Source organism: Nipponia nippon, unplaced genomic scaffold (genome assembly GCF_047370975.1).
Source record: "Nipponia nippon isolate SJK-2023a ecotype South Korea unplaced genomic scaffold, ASM4737097v1 scaffold_5, whole genome shotgun sequence".
Lineage (NCBI taxonomy): Eukaryota > Metazoa > Chordata > Aves > Pelecaniformes > Threskiornithidae > Nipponia > Nipponia nippon.
In genome coordinates, this window is record NW_028262369.1 from 13,255,685 (window position 1) to 13,283,120 (window position 27,436).

Below are 27,436 nucleotides of genomic sequence, written 5' to 3' on the forward strand. Positions count from 1 at the left end.
GCAGAGGCAGTACTGAGGCCCCCAGAGAGGAAACCAGAAACTCTTTAATTGCCCTGGAGAAGCGAGGGATGCACACAAGGGATGCAAAAGGGGAGGAGGTGAAGGTGCCAAAGAAGAGGAAAAATTGACCAAAAATTATCAAGAGGTAGATTCAGAGGAGAGAGGCAGTGCAAGGATTAAGTGAAATCAAACTCATTCAATCCCAATCATAAGCATATCTGAAGGATCAAACCTTTTTTTTTTTTCTTCGATGCCTGAATTTTCCCCCTCTCAATTCTGTCCATGTATCCGTCCCTTCTTGACATTTCTAATGCTCTTGCTTGGAATAGATAACAAATGTCTGAATTTCCTAATGAGACCGCAACCTAGATCTGATGAAGGAAGCTGTGCAGACATTTTGGTCTGCAGCTGAATTGGCAATTTAGAGCCAAAGAGAAACGAACTCAACATTTAAGATATGAGTCAAAGCCAAAGGAATTTAGTTCAAAAATACAGAGTACATTTGAGTCCACCCACTGCAATAGTCTCTCCTTTGCAATTTTCTGCCACAAAGTTCTTTATAATTAGCACACCACCAAGCCTGTTAATCCTCAGAAAAAAAAAAAAATCAATGGATTCAACTTTGGAAGACACAAAATGAAATTCTCCATACCAAAATGTCTCTCTTTAGCTGCCTCGTCATTACGAAAAAGAGGGTTTAAGAAAAATCAATTATGGTCTTAACCTGCTCAGTCACAAAACGTGTGTCAGGAGAAAAATACAACCCTTTTTAAACAGCTGTTATTAAGCAGGTCACCTTACAGGCAGCCGTCTCTGCCCATGTGAAATTATCTTACACACACACACACAACATCAGATACTTCTGTAGTCCACAAAACCACCTAACTAGTAAAGCCCAATTTCCTCCGGATTTTTGTTGTACATCTACTAATTCTTCCCATAAGGTAATAAATCAAACGTCCTCCCACATCACCCTCATCAGCCCTACATTGCCCATGCTTCCTCTTCCCTCACCTCCCCACACTTTCTCTCCAAATTCTCTATTACTTATGAATGTGTGGGCTAAAGAAAGCACATACCCTTCTTCTTGCCACTGTCAAACTAAATAGAGCAAGCCAGCTGTCTTTGCATTTTGCTTGAGTGAAAGCCATATACTTGCTCCCTCCTTTGTTGGTTTGCACAAAACTTCCTGGCTTTAAAAGACCTCCCCCCCTCTCTCCAGTTTAAGCAAGCTAGCCAAGAGGTTGAGAAGGGAGGGACACAGACCAATGAACACCACAAAGTTCGTAGCCTTATGAAACTAGTCCAAAAATATTTTTTTCTTCTGTTTTTAAATAAAGAAGCTGCTCTGTCAAGCCTAGGAAAAATCCTGCTACAATGCAGTCCATTCAATGTAAATACCTCAACATCTCTGCATGTGTTGGCAAAAGTGGTGTTAAAACTGAAGCCTAGTACAAAAAAAAAAAAAAAACAACAAAACCAAAATCATCCATTTTAAACAGTCAAAGGTTCAAACCCCTGTCGGCTACAAACCCAAGTCTGAGATTTAACAAAATTTTGATCCCTTATTAAATTCTGGAAACAAAGATGCTAATCTCAGCATGACATTTTAAAAGCAGATGGAGACTGCCCATGAGAATGAACATGCACCATGTCGTGGTGGACTTGGCAGTGCTAGGTTAACGGTTGGACTTGATGATCTCAAGGGTCTTTTCCAACCTTAACGATTCTATGATTCTATGATTCTCATGGAAGATACTGACAGATGAATAATCCAGGTAAATTAACAAAAGGATATAAAAGCTTTTCACAGTTAAATGCCCCATTCAAACTCCACCATGATTAACAGCTTAATTGTCAGGGTACCTAACAGCAGAATGTCACTTTCAGCATTTGTTTGGCAAAGAGACCCATAAATCAAATAATTATGTCGTCCCAGTCAATGGATTGAGATAAGATTATTTACCAGCTATAAAGCTCACACAAGGCCTCCTCTGTTTGAACTTGCTTACACCCCAAAAACTGATGGCAGCCCTGAAAATAAATCTGATCACAACACTCTTCCTTGATAAGATATTCTAGATTAATAATAGCTGTTTGGCCATGATCAAAGATTTCAATAGAAATCACTCTTATTGTTTGGGTTTTGGGGTTTTTTTGTTTGGTTGGTTTGGTTTTGTTTTTTTTTTAAAGAAAGAACTAGCTTCTTCCAGCTATGCTGACTCTAACAGTGGTTATCAACCAATCTGTACCTTGTCACGTAACATTTGGTAAAGATGCGAAACGAGAAACAAAAGCAATATTCATAATACATTCACAACACATCTGAAAAGTGACTGTCTATGGCAACTCCAGACCAAACTGCTAATCCTCGATTCTGAATTCACCATTTCTGTTGTCCTCAAAGTGGCTTGACCTCCAGCTAGAACAGCCTCCATCTGCCCATGAAGACTTTCTACAGTCAGATTAACTGTGATGTACCTCACTTGTAACAACAGGCTGCAGTTTTCTACTGCACATCTGCTGTTCTGTGGAGGACAGCAGCTGCCACAGCTTACCTATACTTCCCGTAACATCCAGCTCCAAGACGTAGCCACTGATGTCGGAAAAATTAGGGATTTTTGAACCCAGCCCTAGCTGGCAGCTTGGTGAGACTGCACTGCAGAACTGGAATTATGTTAATTGAGCCAGGCAGGCAGTGTGAAAAGAGCAACATTTCCCCCAGGACTCCCAGGTTTGGCGTGAAGAAGTCTCAGCAGATTGAGCATGTCTATTCAGCACAGAGTAGGCGCAGAGAAATCAAGTGTCAGCTTGGGCCAAGAGGAACAAGACAGTGCTTAATCTTACAAATACTATCCCAAGTAGAAGCCTTGCTCTTGCAGGGAATTTTCATGTACAACAGATAAAATATTGCAATATGCTGTGGCTTTAACAAAAGCCTACTCTAAATAATTCTCCTCTTCATTTAGAGCAAAATTCAGCACCTATGCTTTTGCCAAGAATGGATAGGAAGGAAACATTCTGCCTATTGACTGACATTCTTTTGCCCCACCTAGTAGTAAATAGATAAAGACTGAAATACAGTCTTTTCAAAGAAGTTTAAAGCGGTCGATTTTTTTCAACATCTGAAGGCTTTACAGAAGCAGACACGTACACCATATTTCTGAGCATCACCAAATGACAGGCTGCAGGAATATCCAGGCTTTACAATAAATCACACGTTCAGTCTGTTTTCTTTTTTATTTTAAATGGTGCTGTAAGTTGCATTTATGAGTGAGTCATAACATGTAAGGTGACCAAAATATTCTTTTTTTATAAGAACCATAAAAATAAATTTCAACCATTACAGCAAAACACATGCAACATCTACATCATGCCACACCACACTGTCACTACAATAAGGTAGCCAATATTCCGATTTCTGCAGAAGTGCTGCACCTGTAAGTATCTATTACCAGCACCTCCTCGAGCTCCCCAGCCATACACTACTACTGTGCATCCCACCAGTGTTCCGCCCCAACGCAGTGGAAGGCAAAAACCAAGCAACAGTCAAAAATTACACCAAATCTGAGTCTTAGTGCCATAGCGAGCACACACCAGTAAGATTGCTTCCTGCTGCAATCCGTCATTAAATTATTGCGACCATTTCCATTCAACATTTTAAGGTGTTTGTACTTGTTGAATATCAGAGTAACTGAAGCGGTTTAGGTTTAATTTTAACAGTGCAGTATACATTCTTGATCATTTATGTATCATTTGGTCACAACTTAGAGCTAACGGTAATAATGAGAAAAGCTCGTTCCACTACAGTTGTTACACATATGAAAAAAATTGTATTTGAGATCACCAGGCCACATAAGAACTGTGAAGGCATACGATATGAAACTTCACGTAATTAGTTTTACATGTGAATGAATTTAGAGAAGGATTGTATAATATGGTAGCAATAATTAATATCTGGACAAAGAGCTAATGTAGGGCAAACAAAAATACCAGTTCGCATTTGAAGACAAAAGGAATTTTAACAATAAGTTAGGATTTCACAGTGGCTTTCCAAACTACAGTGATATATCAAAATATGTCCGACAAACCAAAACCATACCAACCTTTCTCCAGAAAACATGAAAGGGCATTTACACACCAAGAGGGGAAAAGAAACCACACTGAGGGTTTTAAGAGTTGGGCTATTTAGCTTGCCATCTTGTGGCTAACTTTACTGAAGCTTTGATCTGCAGTTATCCTGATCAGAGAGCTCTAGAAAAACCTCATTAGCAAATGAAGAATATATTCACCATTTTCTTAATTTACATTCATTTATAATTTTTATTTCTCAACTAATAATAGAATCAGATATACAAATGACTACAGAAGCAATTCACACAGATGAGAGAAGTGCTGTCCGAGGGGGCTTTTGTGCTATCTTCAAAACATTTAACATCTGGAGAAATCCTCTATCCCATTTTGGTTTTTGGAGGTTGCGGGTTTGGTTTGTTTTGTTTTACTGCTTCCACATGCTGTTTCTCTAGCAGCAATAAAAGTTTTCCAAAGACAAGAGGCAACCAAAAAGTTAAGTATCTGCCAGTAAAGCCTTTGGTTCAACTTGCCAGGATCTCATTTGAAATTCAGTGTCAGATGGATCCTCACCAAGATACTCACCTGTGCAACTATGTCCTTCACCAGTGGATTTCATATTTCCAAAACAACCAGGCAGGAATCCATTTATTGCATGTTTAGGTATGAAGGTTTTAACCCAAAGAAAAAAATGAGATCTGAAGCAAGAAGAAAAAGAAGTTTCCTTTGTTTCCCTTCTCCTGAGAAGATCACAAAGGAAGGGTTATCCCTAGGGAACTCTTCAGCTTATGTCATTATTTGTCTGTAGCACGGGTTTAATATTTTGGCCTGCAGTCAGTGAACTAAGCTTTTTCCTTCTTCTAGTTCTACCCAAGTCCAATGCAAAAACAGAAGAGCTTTGTGAGCCAAACTAGGCCGGGCCACCTAGAAACGTATGCAGACGCCCATTTTCAGTGAACATTCAAATGCCACAAATACTAATCAGCTGAAAATTACAGAACATCCTTCTCATAAAAAAATAGCTCTCAAACAAAAGCTAACTGAAAACTTGTCCAAGTAAACGGGCCTTTCCTTACCTCTTACAGGTTTTTTTTCCCTATACCTATAGCACACATCCATGCATAATCTACCTTGGTCTAAGCACTCTCATTCGTTTCTGTCTTTCCAGTATTTAACTAAACTACTCATTTTTCAGTTGTCAACCCATCTAAATAACTCGCCAGCAGCAAAACTCAGCTCTTTCATAATTATAAGAGATGCTAAGAGTCTCCTTTCATCTTCCAGTGAACATATATTTAGCTAGTTTCCAAATACCTGCTGCAATTTGTTATCCAGGGCCGCTTCTTGCCCCCAGCAGGCTCTTTTCTGTAATTTAGCGACATTCTAAGGATCCAACAATGCACTGCACAGTGGCAGTACGTCACTTATTTTAAGATGTTCAAATCGTTTCCTCATACCAATGAGAGTATTTCTTCAGCCTTTCAAACTACTGCTACATATCAGAATGATTTTTTTGAACCACTGAACACAAGAACACCTAAAATAGTTTTTCTTCATCTGGGTATACAGCCAGAGTATCTTTCCAGTGGGCTCCTTACTCACTAAAAACTGGTTTAAAATTCTCGAATACACACTCCATTTATGAAGTAGCTTAAATGATCTACATCCTTTTGGGTCTGGGTGAACTATTATTACTCAATCAGGAGTTGTTCTGCCTTCCACTTCCAATCACCTTCAAGCTTAAATTTCATTTAACACACTCATTTCTACTTTTAATATGGCCAAATCAAGGGAGCATATGGACCTAGTACAACTATTAAAAATGGAGGCACTCTCCTTTAATAGTGTGATCAATTAATCAAGCAAAAACTCATAAAGCCAACATTATGAAACATTATAACAGCATTATAAAAGACAACAACCCCAGTCTTTCACCAATTTGACAGCACTAAGAAAAATCAAATGACTAGTATCACAGAATACATCACACAAAACAAGAAAACATATTTCCATCAAAAAAGAGTTTATGGCTCTGGGTCACTGTCTTTCTCCAGTAGGCACATCGAGTGGTTTGGGTAGCTATTAACTCTCTTGTGTGTTCACCCTTAATGCTGTATTTCTTATCTTACAATCCCTATTGACATAAAATCTCTTTCCACTTTGTACCGAGTCTGTCTTCTGCCTCTGCCCTATTAACTCATGTCAATATAGCAAAGGGAGCAAAATAAAGCAGCAAAGTCAATACTCATCCATCACATTTTTGTGCAACTGCTGCAATGAAGAGGAACAGATAGGTCAAAATCAGAGATGCCTTAGGGAGCTGCCCCAACCCTCCAGCCCTGCTTGGCATCAGATATGACCGCAGCATCGCTTTCCCGTGGCTCATGCAACAAAGGAAGTGGCTGCACAGGTCAGAAGTTCATCTGCCAAATTAATCTGGAGCATCCCGACTATTCGGAGCAAAGACCACACGCAGAAGCTGCTCTGATCTCTACTGTGTTTTTGCAAATAAAAGTCACTCACAATACAAGCTGTCCTTGTTTTAGGAAAATTACAAACTGCAGTGGGATTAACCAGACAGTCCCACCTTCTTTCCTATGCTTTTTCTGCCCTTCTCACAATTGCACTTTTCTAACTAAATCACAAAGTACCTCTGGGAATAAAGGAAGGCATCATCACTGAACACTTAGCTGGACAGGATGATTTCTTTTCTCCCCCAATCCCTGCAACAATAGGAACACTAGAGATCTGAATTCAGAACAAAGAAGAAAGCATTTATCAGAGAGAATAGGAGAGATTAAAGCATTTCTACCTCTGATTGAATGACCACAGTATCACATTACCTCTGCTCCTGCTGCTACAGAGGAAGTGATTGAGCCCTGGCACAGGGGCCTTGCTGAGTGAGGAAGGGGGCAAATCCTCTCTCCAGAATTTCAATCTCCTGCTCCTGGAACCAGGAAATCATTACCCAATGCAGCAGAGAAATGAATGCTGCATGGCACCCAGGGGTCTCCCTGCTGGTGGCTTCTACGTGAGATACAGTTTATTTCAAAGAGATTGTATAAGGTATTGCAGACCTTTAAGTTGTATGAGACTGATGAAGAGCTAAAAAAACAAAAGGACAAAAAGAAAGGAATGAAAAAAGAGAAAAAATGAAATTGTGAACACAAAGACAGATGAAAAGAGCCTGTGACTCTGAAAATCTGTGACTTCCACTGTGGAGCAGTAAAACATTAACTCATCTTGCCAAAATACATGCTGCAAAAGACATTATTTTGGTACCTTTTATACACACCTGGGCTTAACTCAAGCCTCACTTCTTGGACATTCATGGACAATGTTGGGGGTGCCAGGAAGAGAAAAGGTAAGAATGCGAGTGCTGGACTCATTCCCAGATGAGGAGACTTGTGACTCCTCTCCAATTCATGCTAGTTTTCTGCTTAGCAGAGCCCACCGTTGCACACAGACACGCCAGGAGCACAGCTGTGCAAAGTGGGAACACACCAGACCTCAGAGCTGGCTTGACAGGTCCCTGCTTAAAGTCAAAACTTGTCCAGTACCAGAAAAGGATGTTTTGGCTTTCCTTTGTCCCCACATTTGCAAGGACAAACTCTCCAAAAAGAGATTTTTTTTCTAAGTTACAGAACTATTTAGAGATAGGTCTATCAAGAAGCCACGTAAGCTGTCCATCCTCTGTTACAAAAGTACCTCAAATATAAGATTAGAAACCTTAACAACACTTGTACATGTAAGAATGCTTGAGATACTATCAAAAAGTTAAATGCTTTTTTTCTAAGAAACCATATCATATTTACTTAAAGGAAAAAAGCTACACAATTTAAGTAAAAGTTAGCTACTGTTATCACAAGTCTTACAATACTTGATGGTTTCTCTAAACTACCAGTTCCTAGATGTGGATTTTCATAATTTCAGAACCAATTTTCACAGTAAGTTACTGACCTTCATACTTACGGAGAAGAACCTTAATAAAATGGCAGCATCAGCAAAAATGAAAGAAAATAGAAAGAAGATTTGTTGACTTTAAATGCTGGGGGGTTGATTATTTTTGCATTCTTGAGATGCAGCATCAGCTATTCTGTTGGGCAGAATGTCAATCGTAAAGAGATGTAAGGCTCCCTTGTAATAAGGACAGATTTCTTCCAACTCCATTCAGTTGTGAACTATCATACAAACATACACTGGAGAATAGGTATAATCAGGCAAAAAACCCAAATTGTTGAATTTTCATCTATTTATAAGGTAAATCATAAATTTACTGATTTTTCTAGTCAAACAGTGTCTTCCATAAATATGGCAAGCACAAACTCAATGTTTTAAAAAAAAAAAAAAAAGTTGCAAGCTTTTAGAACAGAAAAATTTTGAGGTTTTAAAGAGCAGCAAACTGGGCACCTTTTTTCAGAACAACAGTTAAAGGTACAAGAATTCAAATGCAACATGATGCAGAATTTACACAGGAACGCACGCAGTCAAGGCTTTCTAATTTTCTTTTTTATTTCTTGTTTTCTCCTGTAGAAATCAAGGAGCAGAGAGAAAATAATGCAGGTTTAAAAGAAGGGAAAGGTTAGCTATTCAGATATTTGTTTAGATACAGACAAAGCTGAATGAGTGATGGGATACCTGTTTTACACACTCCAAAACAAAGCTGTGTTGGCTCCCAGAATGATTAAATGGATGCAATAAAGCAATTATCAAAGTAATTTTATTTAATCCAGTTCTATGTCCAACTTCTATGACCATTAAATCATTTGCACAAACAAAAAGCAGACTTATTTATCATGGACATTACTGGTAGCCTGTCAAGCCATTAAATTTTACATTGAGGCTTCAGGTTAGTGGACAGAGGATTCTAACATGTTAACTGTGGCCTGGTTAGACACCGCGTTTTAAGCTGTTCCCCACTTGTGACATTTTAGACAAACAGGCACTGGTTTAATAATTCTGATGGATTAAGAGGGTTTTTTTGTTTGGTTTGTTTTTTTTTTTTTTAAACAGAAGCAGCAAAACAAATAGTCCCTGTTCTGATATGGTAAAGGCTCCAAGAAAGCTCGCGCAGTCTCTGTTTCCTCTGTGGCTCTCAGTTTGTGCTGAATGCAGAACATGGTATAAACTGGCTGCTAAGAGACAGAAGTTTGTGACATGGGAACTGAAGTTGTCACTTGCAGAAATCATCATAAACATTTTACAGGAACATTTTACTATCTGTTAAGCTGTGATGAAATCAGAACTAACAAACAATACCACAGGCACAAGTTCTCAAACAGTTTTAATGTCAAAAGGTATTAAATGAAGTTCTGACCCATGGGGAGATCACAGAGACCAGCCTTTCCACTCTCTGAAGGAAGTTGCAAAGACAAATACTCAACAGTTAAGAAATGTCAAATATATCCATGGAACCATCCTCCAGTAACTGCCTATCTTCTCAAGCTATTTTAGCTTTAAAATACAGCAGGAGTAATTGACCTCCTGAAAGCAGATGTATGAAATTATATTTTTAAAGATTTGTGAGTTGCAGAAAGAATAATTACAATTAATAGAAAAAAATAGAACTGTTCCTCATCTCTACATTTGTAACCCAGCCCTGGGTTGGGCAGAGAATCCCTGGAGTACAGAGACTGCTTGCTTATTCCTCCCCTAGCAAGGGTCCTTGTTTAAGAAGCCAGGGAGGAAGGTATGAACAAGCTTCCAATGGTTTTCAGCATTCAGCTCAATTTGCAAAAGCAAAAAGTCCTTACTGATGGCTTAGAGCTTGCAGGAATAGCACCAGTACATGCATATATGTCTCGTAGCTCAGAAGTTATAAAGACAGGTCCATTCATAGCTCTTGGTTAAAAATAAGCAGTCAGCTATGAAGGGTCCCAGCTATGCCATATAATAGCTATACATATAATGTACACTGTATAGCTATATATATTATAACTTGCTGAACCTTTTTATGAAAAGGAAGGAAACAGAGCCTCCCTCCTCTCCTGACATTTGGATTGATGTCTCAAAGCATAAACCAGCTCCTCAGATGAAAGGAAAAGGAGGAAGTTTTTAACAATGAAATTCATTCTCAGCTGTGACAGGATTTTTTATTTCTGAACTGACTTAACTAAGCAGATGATCCTAGAGTTTCAGTTTAAGCCTTTCAGTGACTTGCAAGCATCCTCCCTGCATTAAAAACATCACTGCAGTGGACACTACCTCTCGTTTCTTAGATTTTTATGACCTACTATATTAAAACCAGTTTAAATGTAATAAAGTCTGCAACATTTACAGCTAGAAAATACGGGAGGACAATAAAATTAGCCAAGCATAAAAATAAGGGAGTGTTAAACATCCTCTGCTCACTTTCCAGGGACAATACACACAGAACAGGCACGGACTGCAAAATCAAAAGGAATTTAAATCAATTTAAAATTCAAACAACCTTTTCTCCTGCCTGCTAGGGGCTCAAGGGACATTAACACACACAGACTCGCTCTTTGCATTGTTTCCTCAGGTTTTCATTCTCGCTTTCTAAAATTTGTTTATAAAAGTGGAGATCTGAAATATTGATGATTTACTCATCCCTCATACATGGTTTTGCTCAGCTGCGGCTGGTTTTGCAGTAATGACGTACTTTCTCTCTTCACTTCACACTCCACCCCTTTTCTGCAGAAGATGGAGTTGGAACATAGGATTTTTAGATTGCTCTCTATTTCTTCCTACCTTACCTACTCTCTCATTCACTTAATACATACCATCACAATATGTAAGGCAAACCAGCAAATTCACACTGAAGCAAAACTTCGACTTTCATGACAAATACTTGTCATAGCACCAAAACAAAGCTGTTCTCGCAGCTGTTCCTATCCCTCTGTCACTCCTACAGTGCAAGCATGAACTGTGCAGGAGACTAAGGTAGGGTCTCTTTGCACAGTAGTTCATTCCAGAACCACAAAATACTGCCAGGTTCTTCCTCTCCTTAGCAGGGTTCCCACAGTTTTCTTAATAGGATGCTATGTAATGAATGGGATACAAAGCTGACTGAAGCAAAACAAAATTTGTCTACTTTATAACATGTTTATATTAAGCAGAATTTGAAAAATCTGTTTGGGGCACAGGCAAAGGCTAAGGCTTTAGGAATTGCAAGTGACATGAATTGCACTTTGGGAAAGCCCTGCACAAGCAGTGACAAAGATATGCTTTAATAAATATTATCACAAGCCTTGTTAACTATCACTTCCACAAGCCAGAGGACAGATCACTGACTTGCTCAACGTCCCACAGACGTCCTGGGTCACAACCAGAGCTGGAAACAAAATTCCTTCCAGAGGGCAACTGAGTTTTGAATATTTCTGCAGTCCAGTCTTACACAGGTCTCAGTTTCCATCCAGCCTCTCCCTCATCCTGTTTACCTTAAGCAGCTTTAATGCTTTAGAGAAGCGCTACATTATAGACCATAAGCAGCAACACATATCCTTGTACACTTAGAAAGAACGTAGATTTACTGTACTTCAGAGAGGATCCAGTCTAGGCCAGGTGTAAATACACAGCAGACATATGTCACTCATATCATCAGTGTCCTTCTAGGAAAAAAAAAATGTTTTTACAAGTCCTGTTTTGTCTCTGCCCTAGGACTTCTGTTGGTCTCTCAAATTTCCTGCATGCCACCTGACCTTCACATAAGCCTCTTCTGACATAGCAATGAGTACATAGTGGTATAAATCCCAGTATGGGAATATGTAAATGACTTCTATATCAGTAACAATCAGCAAAGTGTCATGGGTTTTATGTAGTCTCCAATTCTTCTCTCTTTTAAATAAAAACACAACAATGCCACACCTTTTTTTGGACAGGTGGTGACTCAGATGGTTGGTTAGAAAGATTTGTTCATTTTTGAACCACAGAGAAGGAAGTGCATTGGATACAGCCAGACCTACTTTAGTAATTACCTCTGCTATAAAGTTTTATATTTGGAGATATGGTTAATAAAAGACCTCTTCTTTTGGGATTCAAAGACCTGAGTCCCAAAACACTACTCTAAACAGAGCACGTTTCTAGAATGTGGCTTAATGTCTTGCAGCAGAGACCATGATGGTCTTCTGCTTCCTTGAAATAAGGTAACTGGAGAAGGAACTTACTCTTTAATTCACTTTTTCCACAGCACTTTTAAAAACTAGCCTGACCGATCAAACATGGTAGCATCTAAACTGACTCCTTGGCTTGATTCAGTTCTTTAAGGACGTGAGGAACTTCTTCGAAGTCTGTACACGTTAACAAAAGATGTCACTTACTTTATTTTTAAAACATCAAAAACAATGAAGTCTGAGGCTGTCTGACCAGGACTGCTGGGTTTACAAGGAGAAGGACACTGTAACTTCTGTCAGCCTCAATGACAGCTACATTATCCATGAGAGCTGCAACTATCCTTCTCTCTCTCTTGTTCAGTTCTCATTCAAGAATTAGACAACAGTCTGCAGAGGATGGGAAAAGAGAAACTACCAAAATGTCACCCAGCCTCACTCTCCTATATTCAGTTCAAGACCTTCAGCATTAATTCAGGGAAGAGGTGAAAACTACTTCAACACAAAATTAAAAAATTCAAATTAAAAGCCTGCAAAAACTGAGGAATTTCTGCCTTGGCAGGTTCATTTGAAACAAGGTCCATATTTCATCATTCACAAGTTTGCCACTGAGCCACAAATTTCCCAAGGGAGTCAGAATGAATTTCAAGTTTCCTCTGACTTTAAGTATTAATGAATACTTCCTCTGTAAGTTCAAGAATGTCCCCATGTCGCTGTTTATACACAGAACCCCCACCTTCAAGAAGCAGCCTTGTAAGATGACACAGCCTGGGTGCTCATCTTCTCCACTGGGCAAAGCTCTCCCTGCGGCTCAGAACAGGCACGTTATTAAGTTCTTCTGAAAAAGGGCACATTCTACAGATGGTAGACCTGCATTCTGGGTTTGAGGAGATGACTGGAATGCATTTTCTCTTTGCATAAAGGCATTTCTTTGGAGGCATCTGCAATCCGTGCAAATAAAAGGTTTCCAAAAGGTCACTGGCAATATAAAATGTAATTAGCTTAAAAACATTAAGTATTTTTAGGCACCACTTTGCCCCAGGTTATCTTACTGTTGCTTGTTTCTTATAATCACAGTTCTTATTATCAGCATTTTTTTCTCCCTTTTGGATGTAATCACGAAAGAAAAAAATCTGACAAATACACTGTTAAAAGATATCACGTTACTCTCAAATAGGCAAGTTAGAGACTTACCACCCATGGCTGTGCACTACACTACACATGATGATACTAGGTAACACAGCAGCAGGTGCACTTTTATTAAGTAGGACACAGTTAAAAAAACAAACAAACAAACAAGCCACATACAAGCCACATTATGTTGTCCTATTAAGTCCAAGTGGTTACTCAAGATGAACAACAGATTTTGCCACAAACACCAACACCCCACTTGGTATCAGTTGGCCTTTCCCAGCATCAGCATAGCCCACAGTACTCACAAGTGCAAGAGGGAGAAATACTGCATCTCAGGAAACACACTTTATCCTAGAACACATTTGGACAAATGCAGCAAAACTCATTCAACAGTCATTGTAATGGCAGGCTCAGACTTGCTGCTGCAGCTGACTGCCCAGAGGAGATAAGTCAAACAATATGATAAAATGATTTTATTGACAGTATAGAAAATAATATTTTTGGTTAACATAAAATTAAAGTTCTAGCCCCTTAATTGCAAGTCTGACATACCAGTGCTGAGTCAGTGAAACACAGTATTTACTGGTATATGGCTCCAGCAAAAACGTGACACACACTATCTGCTTCCAAGCTCCTCCTATATGGAGAAAGTTCATGCTACTAATTGTTTGTCTTATCAATGTATCCAAACCCTGCTCATGCATCAAAACGATTTAGACCAAGTCTCTCTCTCTCACAGATGCTAACAGCCCTTTCATCTCTTCTGCTGATACCTCCCCCTGTTCCACACGTGCCCGCTACCTTCTCCCTCAAATTGTCTAATTGATTAATCAAGTTAATCTCAGAGCAATTGTCCTCCACCTGCATTTAGCTTGAAGGCTTTTGCTTCTATATCAGATCTGAGTATTGGCTGTGTGCCCAAACACAGGTCTGTCTTCTAATCCTATCAGTTGGTCTAATAAAAGGTATTACTTCTCCCTACAAACCGTGCTTTGCTGATTCTTCTGTGAATGATCAAAATGCACTCTGACTTCAACAAGCTCCAATTCTTACACCAGTGAAAGATTTATAGAATGAAAACCAAGGCATAAGACCCAGATGAGCAAGTTCACTCAGTAAATTGGGAGTGTGATACAGCCAGACAACCGGTGTTGCAATTATATCCTTGGTGGCACAGGATTCAGATTCTTTCAACTGGAGGGGATGTAAGCAGCACTGCTCCACTCTCCCAGCTTCAAGAGAAAGGGCTACAAAGCGACTTCAGTCTTGCTCTTTAAGTTGCATCAAATTCTTTGCTCTTTAAGACGCATCAACATAAGTGATACATTTGGTTTCCAAGAGTCAATTAATGCATTGCCTTGGTGACAATTTTTACCTCCAATGCAAGGTGCAAGAAGAGGGATTTTTTTCATCGGGATAACCCATGTAATACTTTGTCAGTAGGGTCCCATTAAAATAAATACAAAAAAAATCTCACAGCATTTTCTTAAAGCATACACTCTCTTTTATCAGTAGTAGATACTTTGGACTCTACGTACTGTAACTGCCATAGGCTAAATCTGATAATCCCTTATTTGTACAGCCAGAAAGGGACACATTTTGGTTTATTTCCATAAATATTTCAAAAGCTTTTTCTGGCTGAGAAACAGAAAGCCTCTTCAGTAGTTATTTCACTCATAAGAATTTGATTTTTGTTGCTTGAATAAGAGGAAAGCTAGGGGGTTTTGTTATGGGTTTTTTGTCGGGATTTTTGGGGGTTTTTTACTGATTTCCATCTCTTAACAGTGAGAACATATTTTAAAACTTATGAATATGTGAACATTTTTTTAAATATTGAAAATATGTAAAAACAGTCCATACATAAAATATGACAGAAAGGAAATTACATTTTGCTAGAACACTGTTCAGAACTCTAACAGAGTACAATGCCTAAGCCTTCTGACCAAGCATCCAGCCCCAAAGGGTCCTCTAAATGTCAGATCCTACTAGTTTTTCTCGTATGTCTAGAGTAAAAAAATACCCAAAGTCACTAGCAACAAAATAACTGGACCAGTTGCCAACCTCTCTTCCTGAACCCATCTCCAGCTCTACCCCATCTCCTTTCCCAAGGAGTGACACATTCCTGCAGAAGAATGACTGCACCGAGACATTGTCAGAATTTCTTCTAAGCAACAGAGCATGGCTGTACCGCTATTGCCAGAAAACACAGCGACTACTGTCTTAAGAGACAGAGAGAGGAACTGACTATAAACACGTTTCTCCTCTGTGATGCCCACGCAAGAACTAAGCAATCAGTCTGACTTTGAAAAATAAAAAAAATAAATAAATAAAAACAAAACAAAATGTTTTTTTCAAGCTATTTGCTTCACCAAGAAATCTTGTGGACAAGGATGGAGAAAGGAAGAAACACTGTCAAGGCACGAACACACCCTCAGGATCTTTCCAGCATTTAACAAAAGACCTTATTTTATCAGCACAATTTCCTAAGAAGGCCTTGCCTGGTTTCCCTGTGCTTGACTCCTCCATACCAGCTACTCCTTCCTTAACCAGATGCCTCAAAAGTGTCTGATGCTTCACCGAAAGCTGCACCAGAGCTGTAGTAAAAGGCTATATCTGAGCCTATGAAGTTTCTGAGACAGGCATATTCGCATCAAGATATTCTGCAGCTTTTCGTTTCTTTCCTTTCACTTGTAACATTTTTTAGCTAATTGGCTCCAGAATTTATAATCCTGGTGACAGCACCCGGGCTGTGCAAGACAGAAAAGGTGGAGGAGGAGGGGAGGGAAAACAGAGCAGCTGCCAAGGCTGCCGGCACCATCTTCCGTTCTGAGCATGTTACTGCAAAGCACCAGCTAGATCTCAGGATGCTGATCCTCCCCTCAGTCACCCAGAAAGCTCAGGGTATCTTACGCTTCGAAATATCACAAGACAACTTAGGAGGTTTTATGCAGACTCCAGAAAAAGCAGGAATCCAAATATGAAATGCAACTAAAACCACCAAATTTGAAAAGGAGAAAATTAAGCAGACGGGGGGGGAAAATGCAATTACAGCAGAAAAAAAAATTTGTTTCACCATTAGCATTGCACAATAAGAAGGTTTGTCAGGCACCAGTTTAGCCTACACATGTTCACATCCGTCAGCATTTCCATGATAAATCCTAATTTTCGCCATTGTTGATCACATTGAACTAAAACTTGGTATGCAAGTTTTTAGCACAGATGCTCAAATAAATTATGCACATTAGTCATTTAACTTTCAGAGCAGCAAAAGAAAGCTGCTTTTGGGGGGGGGGGGGTTGACTGCAATTTATGACAAGTGGGTTTTTTTGCCTTACACAGCTAAAAAAGACAAGGCAGCTTACTTTTTATTTTTGATTAAACTTTTCAACCAGTATGTCTTTTGTATCGATGATAAAACTTGGACATTAGGAAAATATTTATCACTAACTAAAAATGCCCTCTTCCCACCAACAGCTGTATACTTACAGTATTTCCTCCATTTACTATATTGCACTATGGTCTATACATTCACATGTGCATACAAGCAGACACAGAACATAGTAAAATGAAAATACATAATGAAAATACCAATAATAGCAGGCTGAAGAAGTCATGCGGTAGAGTTGATGTGATCCAGATGAGAAATTGTTAAACAAGCAATTAGCTATAGAGCTGAACAAAGTTTACATGCAGATATGATCAACTGATTGAGACATCCCAGCCAAGACATAACCATATTCCATGCAGTATTGGAACTGATACTACTTCACAGCAGTTACAAAATCCTACAGAATTTATGTTTACCTTGGTAAATGCCTCAGTGTATTCTGGCTATCCTTGCTCCCCCCAAAGCACTGGGAAACCATCAATCTGTTTAAAATAAACAATATAGACAGTACCCTAAAATACTTTAGAAAAATCCATAGTCTTCAATACCCCTGTTATTACAGCAACTACAATAAGTATTCGGGTACATGAGTGTAAAAAGACAGAAAATTCATTCTGCATTCTGCCACCAATCTTCTTCTGGCTTCTCATGGCTGCTTAGGAAAGCTATAATGCAGTTCTGGCATTACAAATTAAGAGACAAAACGGTTATACACAACCTTGTTTGACTGTTGATGACGTATCATAAAACACTTCAAAGGAACAGTTCAAGAGCTATGGTCATTACTATAATTTTGAGATACTATATGCGAAGAAACAAATGTGTATCGTGCTTTTGGGGGAGAAGGGAACAACAACAACAACTACAAAATCTTAACAGGTACAGATAGATAGGACTTAATGTATTTTATTTGCCTTAAAAACAATCAGGTGCAGACTAGACAGGATATATGGAGTAGAGATGTTTGTTTTCATTCATGTGGTCTTCTGGATCTGCATGTGAGAATATGAGAAACTCAGGTCACTGTATTAAGTGACTCAGCAGAACCCAAGCAAACACAAAGCCTCTCCAGAAACTAAGTCCAGAGTTCTCAGGCCACATTCTTCCACCTTATCCATGACTTCAAGACGACTTCTAAAGATATTACCAAACTGAAAAGCCCTACTCTTTTCCAACTCCTATAAAATTTTTCAAGGCTTACTGCCACATTGCCAAAGCAATAAAAGACAAATCCCTAAGCACTGGAAATATTAAATCGCTACAATTCCCAGAGCTCTACACAAAGCCTGGCAACACGCTGAATTCAAGATTTTACTAATAGTACTGGTTTCAAAGTAGAATATTTTTGTACTGCTGCCTACTGCATAGCTAAGATTATAATTTCTCCCTTTGTATTCATATCACAAATGTAACGTGGACATGGGGCACTCTTCCTTTGGCCCATCAGCCTCATGTAAATCATTACTTTGATCATAGCATCTCTCTGCTAAAAATGAAAGAATACAAACAATGAAAATAGATAATAAGGTTTGACTTCAAATTACTTCAATAATTCTAAATATTCATTCTAGTTTCCGAGAACTTTAGACTAGTATTAACACATACCTAATTCATCTAGGATTTTTAGGAATTTCAGTTTCACAGAAGTGAAAGATTTATAGTGCAGATGTGATCCATGTATAGAAGAAATGCTAGGCAGACTTCTCCTTCCATAACTTTTACAATGCAGCTCCATGTTGAAACATGGAGTGTCTGCTGTACAACACACCAAGAACAGTCTATGCTTCCTATGAAATTAATTGATTATTTTTTACACATTTTTCTGGTTAATAATATACACTGCTACCTGGACACCCAAGGGAATGCTGAATCAGCATCTCCAGAGGAGCATTAACAAATGAAAGTTATTGTTCATTCTACTAATAAAAAGATGCACAAACATCAGGGATGCTAGTAGGAACAACAAGGGTTAACCACAATCCTGGAACAAGGAAAAAAAAAAAGAAAAAAAAAGAACAGAGTTAAATAGCTTCTACAATTTTTTTAATCATTAGAAGTGATCAGAGCACTGAACAGAGGCATTCCACAGATTCTCCTTGAATGTTCTCCAAGAAGCACAGTCAAATATAAGGTAGGAAACTAATATTTTTACTGGTTTTGCACTATGCACTTTCCACAGAGCTCCAGGCTGAAAAGATGGTACAATTACAGCTGTGTCTGTCCCCTGTAGGCAGTTCTTTAGGCATTTTTTATCTATTTTCTTTCAAACAGAAAAAGAAACTATTCCATGAGCTTCAAAAACCAAAAGTTGCCTGGTTGCCTATGGATTTCTCTCTCCAAAGGTAAATATTGACTCAAGTAGACTTCCATTTCTCATACCAACAGCATGAAACGATACTGATACCAACAACTTTACCACAGTACTATCAAATGCGACAAGCCTTTGGAGAACTTGGTATAGCAAAATTATGGACTGTGATACTATCGTGGTATCAGAATAGTGCTCACTCACTGCCAGGCTCAAGGCTGAATGTGTGGTGGCTAAGGAGGTATGATCTCTGACAGGAGCCTCACTGTCAGGCTTTTTTAAGAGGGTCTTTTGCTTGCAGGACTCTGATACCTAACAGGACAGGACCTCCAGCTGCACCAACAGGATGTCTCTCCTGGAGCTGGAGACCTGTTTTCCTTAAACTTGCTGGCATTTATTATTTTTGAAACCTCTACCATCTGCCAAACTTAACAGAAGACAACTAGCAAGTTCAAAAGTGTAGGGTAGGCACAATCTCATCTACATACACACACAAAGCACAGTAATAAGCTTCACTTCCTCAGGAAATCAGACTAAAAATGGCACAATCATGAAAAGCAAAGGTCTGGGCAAAATCCCATGTTTTTAGAATTGGAAGCAGAAGTCAATGTCTTGGCTAAATTTTTTGCCTTCCTATTTTCTGCCAGGGATTAACTATACGATAGAAAAAAAATGGAAAAGCTTTGTATCTACCAAATTAGAGTCACGAATAACCAGATGTTGCTCTGGAAGCTTACTATTTGAATACGTTTATTTGGAGACAGTAGACTGGTCACTTAATGGGATACTATCAACTACCTTCTGGTATAAAAATATATGAAAGACCCATTTTGGAGAAAAGAAAGTAATTTCTTCATAATATTACTCTATAAAGGAATGCAGAAACTGCCAGCAGTTAATATTGCCCTGAAGCACTGTGAATAAACATTTGTCTGGTATTAGGTACACACACACCTCCACATATAAATCAAGGCACAATGTGCCATACAGATGAACAAGAGAAGAAAAAAAAAAAAATCCCTACCTTGTCCTATATTAGACATTAAGTGCTTCTTTTGATCACAAAATAATTCATAAAGCCTATCAAAAAGCTAGCACTTCTCTCTCTGTCAGATAAAAGACATTTCACTGTAATTAAACTTCTGTCCAACTTTCCAGAAGATTAGGGGAAGAAGTCTGACAGGCTCTATTTATATTTGTGACTGACACTCCTTGGGATATCCAAGGAAAAGAGAAGATGGGCAATAGATTTACGACACACTTCTGAGCTAACAGCACTTATGGAGATGGACGGTTCTGAGCTTATCATCACTCACTCATTGTTTTTTTTTTATTTAAAAAAATCCCTGCTGCTCAACTCAAAAGCATTTTCTATTCAGTTTGCAATCTACATTTCCCAGCCTTCAATGGTTTAGGGTTTTTATTTCATTTTTAACCAACCACACGCACAGCAGGTTGTTCAGGTAAATCAGCTTTACATGATTTATATGAATAAAGGTGGTAAACAACCATGTCTCTTACCAGTACTCTGTGAGCACTTGGAGAAGGAAAATATTTTTCAAACATATTCCACGTATCCCTTTTCACGCATGAAACTATATGTCAAAACACATGGCTGGGTTTCTGACACTAGGCGATAAGAATAAGCCATCGGCTCCAGGATCCCAACACCAGAAGCAAAAGATTTACTCCTCTTCAGTTTTTCTTTCTGTCCTTCATCCTGCTCAGTAATAACTTCGCCTGTGTGTTTCCTTGTATTTGACCTTCTACAAGATACCTCAATGGTCCAAAGTCATATTACACTTAAGACAACAAGGGCAAAAGTAGAAAAGAAATTATCACTTTGGGAGGCACCAGAAGTAACCAAAAAAAGTACATTTTCATAGCCTGTCTTTCAGAATAGAAGCAAAGATCAAACTGTCAGCAGTGTCATTCCTTCACGCTTAGCCATCTCAGAGGACAACACTGATGAGAAGGGAAGTTTTCCCCTACATTTCAAATTCTAGAATGCTTTGTCAGTATTGTTCTAGGAAATCTGTCCAGAAATTCCAAATATGCAGATAGAATGCTGGAAAAAAATAAATATGCAGCTTTTCTCACTTAAAAAAATAGTGTAAGTACTACATCATTTTGCGATAAGACAAAAGCTTATAAACCGCTTGGCCAACTCTCCACATTACAAGCTACAACTATCAACTCTTTCTGAAAAAGTACAGTTCAACATACCACGCCTGTAGCATTCACACTCTAGGGAGAAAAACGTGCATAAACTAATGATGGCAGCATGGTTAAACTGACCCACTAATAAGACACCTTTCTTTCATTACCTTCTCCTAAACAGCAGAGCAGGTAGAGTTCATGCTACCAAAACAGCAATCTTCTTTTGAGCCTTTACACCTTTGGATTGTTATCTTTGTTCTGCAGTTACAGAGCTCCACAATACTTCCCGCTGTTACTGCTGAAAGTATAATTTACTCTATTTACACAACTTGTAGCAACACACTCCAAAACAGCAGTGAGATTCCATCACGCGCTATTAATGGCACTTTCAGCTACATCATTACTCAGCGATCCTGAAGTTGCAAAGAGGCGTGAGCTGCCGCTTATGTGTTCAGTGCAAGAGTGACCCTCTCCTCTTCCTCCATGCTAGCACCACAGGAAGGTTTTCCTCCCTAGCAAAAATAGCAAACTCCTAGGGAGTCTACACAACTCAAACATGTAAACAATCAGTGTTAAAAGAAATTGCTTTAAACCCACTGTTCGGGAAATTCAGTCCTGTGGTTCTATGTCTAAAAGCATCCAATCTGAGTGATACAGCAAATATGATATGCATCATCATTTGATCTCTGGAAGGTCTTGAGACACTGGCAATTGCACAGGTTATACAAAACACAGATTGCACTTCAGATCCCCAAGCCAGAAGCAGGGGGAATATCAATGCAAAGGCTGATGTGTAATGATATAGCCTTTTTGTGGTGTGATGAACTCTATTGCCTTTACAGTAACAGAAACACTGGCTCTAAAAAAATATACAGTAATAAATGGAAAGCAGTTCAAGAATGGAAGAATGAGACAAAATAAATTTAGTCTGTTTAGTGAAGCCATATGCCATTTGGAAAATGCTGTTACCAGTGTGTTTGTATACCATGACTCGCCATTCTATCAACTAAGGGACATGGAAAGCACTTGAGCTAGATCTGTCTCCAGTTTTACAGAAATGGATGGGACCTTACATAGCAAATTGTTCCCTTGTGATACCTTTTCCATGCCTGGTTTGTTTTCTGAAGTCAAGTCCTGCTCATATTCCACTATATTAGCAATTAACTCCTGCTTCTCTACCAAGCATGTCCTCTTATCAAAAAGAAACTGGGGACTATTTATCAGGTTGTGAGACAAATAGTAGCTGGCAAGTGACTATCATAGTCACTAAAGAATGTGGGAAAGGTACCATCACTGGGAATAAAAAACAGTAAGACGAGTGCAGTGTAAAGACTGAGGGAAAGAATAATCAGCTTGCAAAAAACCAAAACAAAACAAAACCCTTGCAGGCACTCTTCTGCCTGTGTTCAAAAGCTCAGTGACAACCAAACATACATTCGCTGTACAAAGACTCAATACCCGCCATTTAGGGAAGGTGGTCATATCACCATCTTTAACACCACACTCAAACCTCTTCTACTAAACTGAATTCTGCACTGTACCAACAGGTAAGCAAGGACTATCTGTGATACTCCACTTCATTGCCAAAAAATAAATTCAGATGCCAACTTCTGATGATGTCTTCTTAAGCATCTACCAAATCGTTAATTTTAATGGAGAAAATTAATCAAAGCTTCATAAGGCAGGCAAAAATTCTTTTGTCATTATACTGCACATTGCTCTATACACACATGACCACCGACTTTATAAACCAAACATAGCACTGTCAGTACTGAAGACTTAACACATTTCAACTAAGGGCAAAAGAACTTGTAGCTGAAAAAACAACAGAAAACCAGGTAAGTGCTGGGCTCAATCACTAGAGGGAGTCATCATCACATATTAAGTTACTGTAATACACAGACCATTCTGAACACTATTATGAAACACATAAAAGAGAAGACCATCAGTTAAATCTGGATGTCATTCAGGGAAAAGAGAAAATTAGATTTGCTTCCTTAACAAGGTTTTATTTCCAAAGACTCAAGACCTTCTCCTGGGAACTTTCAAATCACCTGTAATGAAAGGTTTTTAAAAATGTATCTTATTGCCTACATTTTAAGACAGAATAAGGTACGTGAAAGAAGAAAGATGAAATTATCAGTTTTGGAAAAGACACACAGCATTGCATCAAGAAAATGTTAGAATTTTAATTTAAGCAGCTTTACAGCTCATTTCACTTGAAATCAAAAAGTAATCTTAATCATGTTTTTATTTTTAAACTAAATTGGCACAATTATATCCAGCATGAACAAGCACCACCAAAAGGCTGTTTTTTCAACAGATGATTCCCCTTGGCCACTAATAAATTTAGAAAAAGCATTTCTGACAGACTGTGAGAAGCAGCCTAAAAAAAAAAGTCAGTAACTCAAACGTTACCACCATTCTTTTATGTGATCATTTGATCAGTTGTGGGTTTGAGGGTTTGCTTGGTTTATTTTTAATATGTGAAACATCTTTTTTTATATTGGTGAGACTTTTTTTCCCCCTTTAAACTTCTTAGCAAAAACCACAAAACAATTTGGTCGGCTGCACTCGTGGGAATTTACACTTGGCTAACAATTTTACAACTGACTAAATAGTTTCATTAACAGCAGCAACACACACGAGGCTTTTAACACCCAGCTTGAATCCTGCCCATCAATAGTAAGGTGGAGCCCAGAGTGCAGTCATCTCTTGAACGAAAATCTACCACATACCTCAGGAGACACATTAGCAAATGCAGCCCAAGACAAACTAAGAGTGCCTGTCCAGTGCTCAGTTACACAGTATTTGACTGCTTTACATTCAACATGTTTACACAAAAGGCTGAAATTCTCCACACTTCTGTTGCTTAGACAAGTCAACTAACACCTTGGCAATGCAAACAGTCCAAGGGCCTTTTAGAAAGATACAGGTATTGTTTTTAACAAGAACATACAATGGGTTCCTATGTGAGGAAATAAAACAGTGTGAGAAGCAAGAATACATGCATCAGGGGTGAGGAGTGCTTTTTGGCACGCTATGGAACCACGTTAAGAAATGCTGTGTGTAACCAATGCAGTCTGGAAAGTTAAGCTCTGGCACACAAATTCATTTCCCCTATTAGGTGTTCACTCCCACACCAGGGCAAAGGCTTAAACACACTCTAGTTTCAAATACATATCATTCTATAAACAGACTGCTCCTCCCAAAGCCTAGCAGTACTTTGCCACCAGAACTGCAAACATACTTTTCCACCACCATCCATCCAAACTGGTCCTCTAAGCAGTCAAACCACAGCCCTCAGGGCTCTTACTCCCTTTCCCGTACCCAGCTGACTACTTTGCACATTTTGCTGTGACATTCCCTTTCCAGGTGAGATGGTCTGGAAAAGCAGCTCACTTCCCCTTGCAAACACATTAGCTCATAAAATAAAGCTGGATGAACTCTTCCCCGCATCCACCCACAGTTCATCTTCTTCCTGCACGGACTTAATCAAGCAAAAAACTCTTCATCAACATGGGAAAGAACAGAAGAAAGCATAGCAGACTCCATGGAACAGCAAGGAAATCTAAAGAGCCATTCTCTGAGTTTGCAGTCCTTGTTTCTTTCTACAAGCTTTAGTATAGCAGTGTCTTGCCACCAGCATCCACTATCGGTATCACTCACCTGTTCGTGATGGTAGAGTTCTGCTCTTTCAGCACAAGTTCCCTTTGCTGCAGGGCCACAATCTGCCTTGAGAGATCATCAGGTGTCCTACGTAATTAAAACAAAATAGAAACTTTTAACAAATCATTGGTTGAAAAACTATGTTCCATACATAACCATAAAAAAATGTCTCGCCAAAAGCAGCCAAGGCAATTTCACCAGGCCAAAGTTGCTGCAGTCCCTTAGAACAAAAGAGGGTTGCATCCTGTCCAGCTTACATAAAAACCTGTTTTATTAAAGCCATTGCTGTATGCTGTAATCACCATCCAAGTCACAGCACCTCACCACTGTTCACTTCAAACCATAAACTAACTCTAAAGCCATAGAGTCAGCAAGACCAAATCCTTCAAAGCAAGCAGCCTGCATAAACATTCATAGAGGTGAACAGACAGCTTATCACTTGAACATACATACGTTTTTTTTAAACATACATAAGAATAGGTGTTCACAACCTCCTCCCCATCCTGGTGCTCAGCACAAACACACAGAGCACACCCAGTGTTTCTCCAATTGCTACTCAACTATAGACTCTCAGTGGAGCATGATCATGGGATCATTACCAAGAGGGTAAGAAAAGGAGGCAGTAAATGTACATATAGACGATACGATTCAACAGCTCTGGCTACTGCTGAATAACCTCTGATAGTGTAGAGGTTCAGCTACATCATAAGTGATTCAAAGCAGTGTTCCCACAATATTACCAGTGTGCTGACTTCAGAGTCCTTCATACAAGCAGTGACTCCAGAGCCATGGGAGGGGGGAGAATCCATCAGCTCTAGATAACGCTTCAGCTACCACTGATAACCTTTTCTTATCAAAGAGATCAAAGATTTCTACAGATCCGCTAGCAACAGCTCTGCAGTTTTCAGGAATAGGTTTATTTTTCCATCAAATCCAATGACAAATTCTTAAAGCTAGTGGAATGGGATCAAGATAACTCTAGTCTGGCAGTCCCAGAAACCACTATCCCACAACAGTCTCCACAGGAGGGAACTGTTCTTTTTGGAGACCTCTCTTTAAATAGTGAGTGTAAGGCATTCAACTTAAAATGAAGGCAGCTTATGAAAAAATACAAAAAGATTTTTCTCTTGAGCAACCAGAAAGGGTTTCCCATCCCAAAAGAGAAGCATCTGAATCACACTTCTCAAAGGAAAGGAAGCTGGAAAGGGCATCACAGTCGGTACTGGGTACATGCTTTTTCTACAGCAAGATGCATCAGCCCCACAGGGGAAGAGTGACCCAAACCTTGAAAGGGTTTTTGCATAAGGAGCGAGTGGGAAGCTAGTTTTGCAGAAGTGAAATCTGTAGAAACACATTCTGCCGTGTCCCCCAAGATGCAAGTCAAGGCTTCACTGCTGCTGGCAGATGAAATTAAGCCTGGTCAGATTTTCATTACTCGAATACAGTCCTAGAATGAGGCTCCTGCCACTGCAAAAACTGAACGGGTAGATGTGCCTCTAGCTTGACCATTGGGATTCTGACTGAATCTAGAACTAAAGAAGGCATTTCTCTGATGATACCACTTTCCAGCAAACTATTCACAGACAGAAAAGGCATCAGTTTTTCTCTTTAATGATCTGGCACTTCCAGCCAAGGGAAAATCAGTGAAACACTGAGCTGATGCAGATAGTCAGGATTCAATTCTGGCAATTCCAATTCAAAGGATCCTGCTTTTTGCTTCCAGAATTGCACACTTGTAGCCTTCCTCAGCAGAAAATATTGAAGCCTCTAATACCACTTGTGTTACATGCAAGTCTTAACAGTCGATATATAATAAAACAGATGGATGTGGTCTTCCTCAGACAATGGAGACACATACTGCGGCAGTCAAAGAAATCTGTCACAACAGGATGAAACACTATCCTTCAAAGATATCACACTCAACGGCCAAGGAAACTGAGAGCAAACCAAGACACCAAGCTGGAGATGGCTTCATTAAAACACCTAAAATTCAAATTCTGGTTGCAGAGACAAGTCAATTTTAAGCCAATGTGCACCTAGGTTTTCAAATGTACTGCAGCACTAGATAACTCCTGTAGCTGAGCCTTAAGATATTCTTAATTTAAGCAGTTCCCCATCTCTGTACTAAGGGATACTTAATGGCTGGGCATCAGAGCAAACACTGGAGAACTAATTCAGCCCAGTCTGATGCAAGTCACATGTCCACATACCCCAAGAGCAAGGGAAAAACAACACTGGTTTCTTGGAATCTCAGCTCTGAAGAGCTGAAATTAACACTGCTCTAACATTATTTTCCAAGTTGGAGGATTCAGGTTCTTTCTACTGGTATATAAATGGAGAACCAAATGATAACACATGCCAGAAAGTGGAAGACAGTTGGTTTTACATGCTCCACAATGTCGGGGGGGGGGGGGGGGGGCGGGGGACGACGGACAGCAGCAAAAAACCTACAAGAGAAGTCTATAAAGCTACAATCTGATTTCAACATGGGCTCATTAGCTTCTATCTGCAGGAAGTGGACCTCTGACTCAGATTTTTTCCATGAATTAAGGAAGTAGATGTTCTCTTTCCACAGTAGTTTCTAACTAGAAAAATCTACAGATAAGGTAAGGATAACGTCAACTTTGTATTAGTGCT

General features: G+C 39.2%; 1 protein-coding gene across 6 annotated transcripts in view; it reads right to left on the minus strand.

Annotated features, from left to right (window-relative positions):
- Positions 1 to 27,436, minus strand: part of MAD1L1 (mitotic arrest deficient 1 like 1) — a 385,042-nt gene that overhangs the window by 316,464 nt on the left and 41,142 nt on the right. For all 6 annotated transcript variants that reach the window (XM_087732706.1, XM_087732708.1, XM_087732710.1 and 3 more), the window contains exon 10: positions 24,800 to 24,886. In XM_087732706.1, coding sequence (XP_087588832.1) covers positions 24,800 to 24,886 — 87 coding nt within the window. The remainder of the gene's footprint in view (positions 1 to 24,799; positions 24,887 to 27,436) is intronic.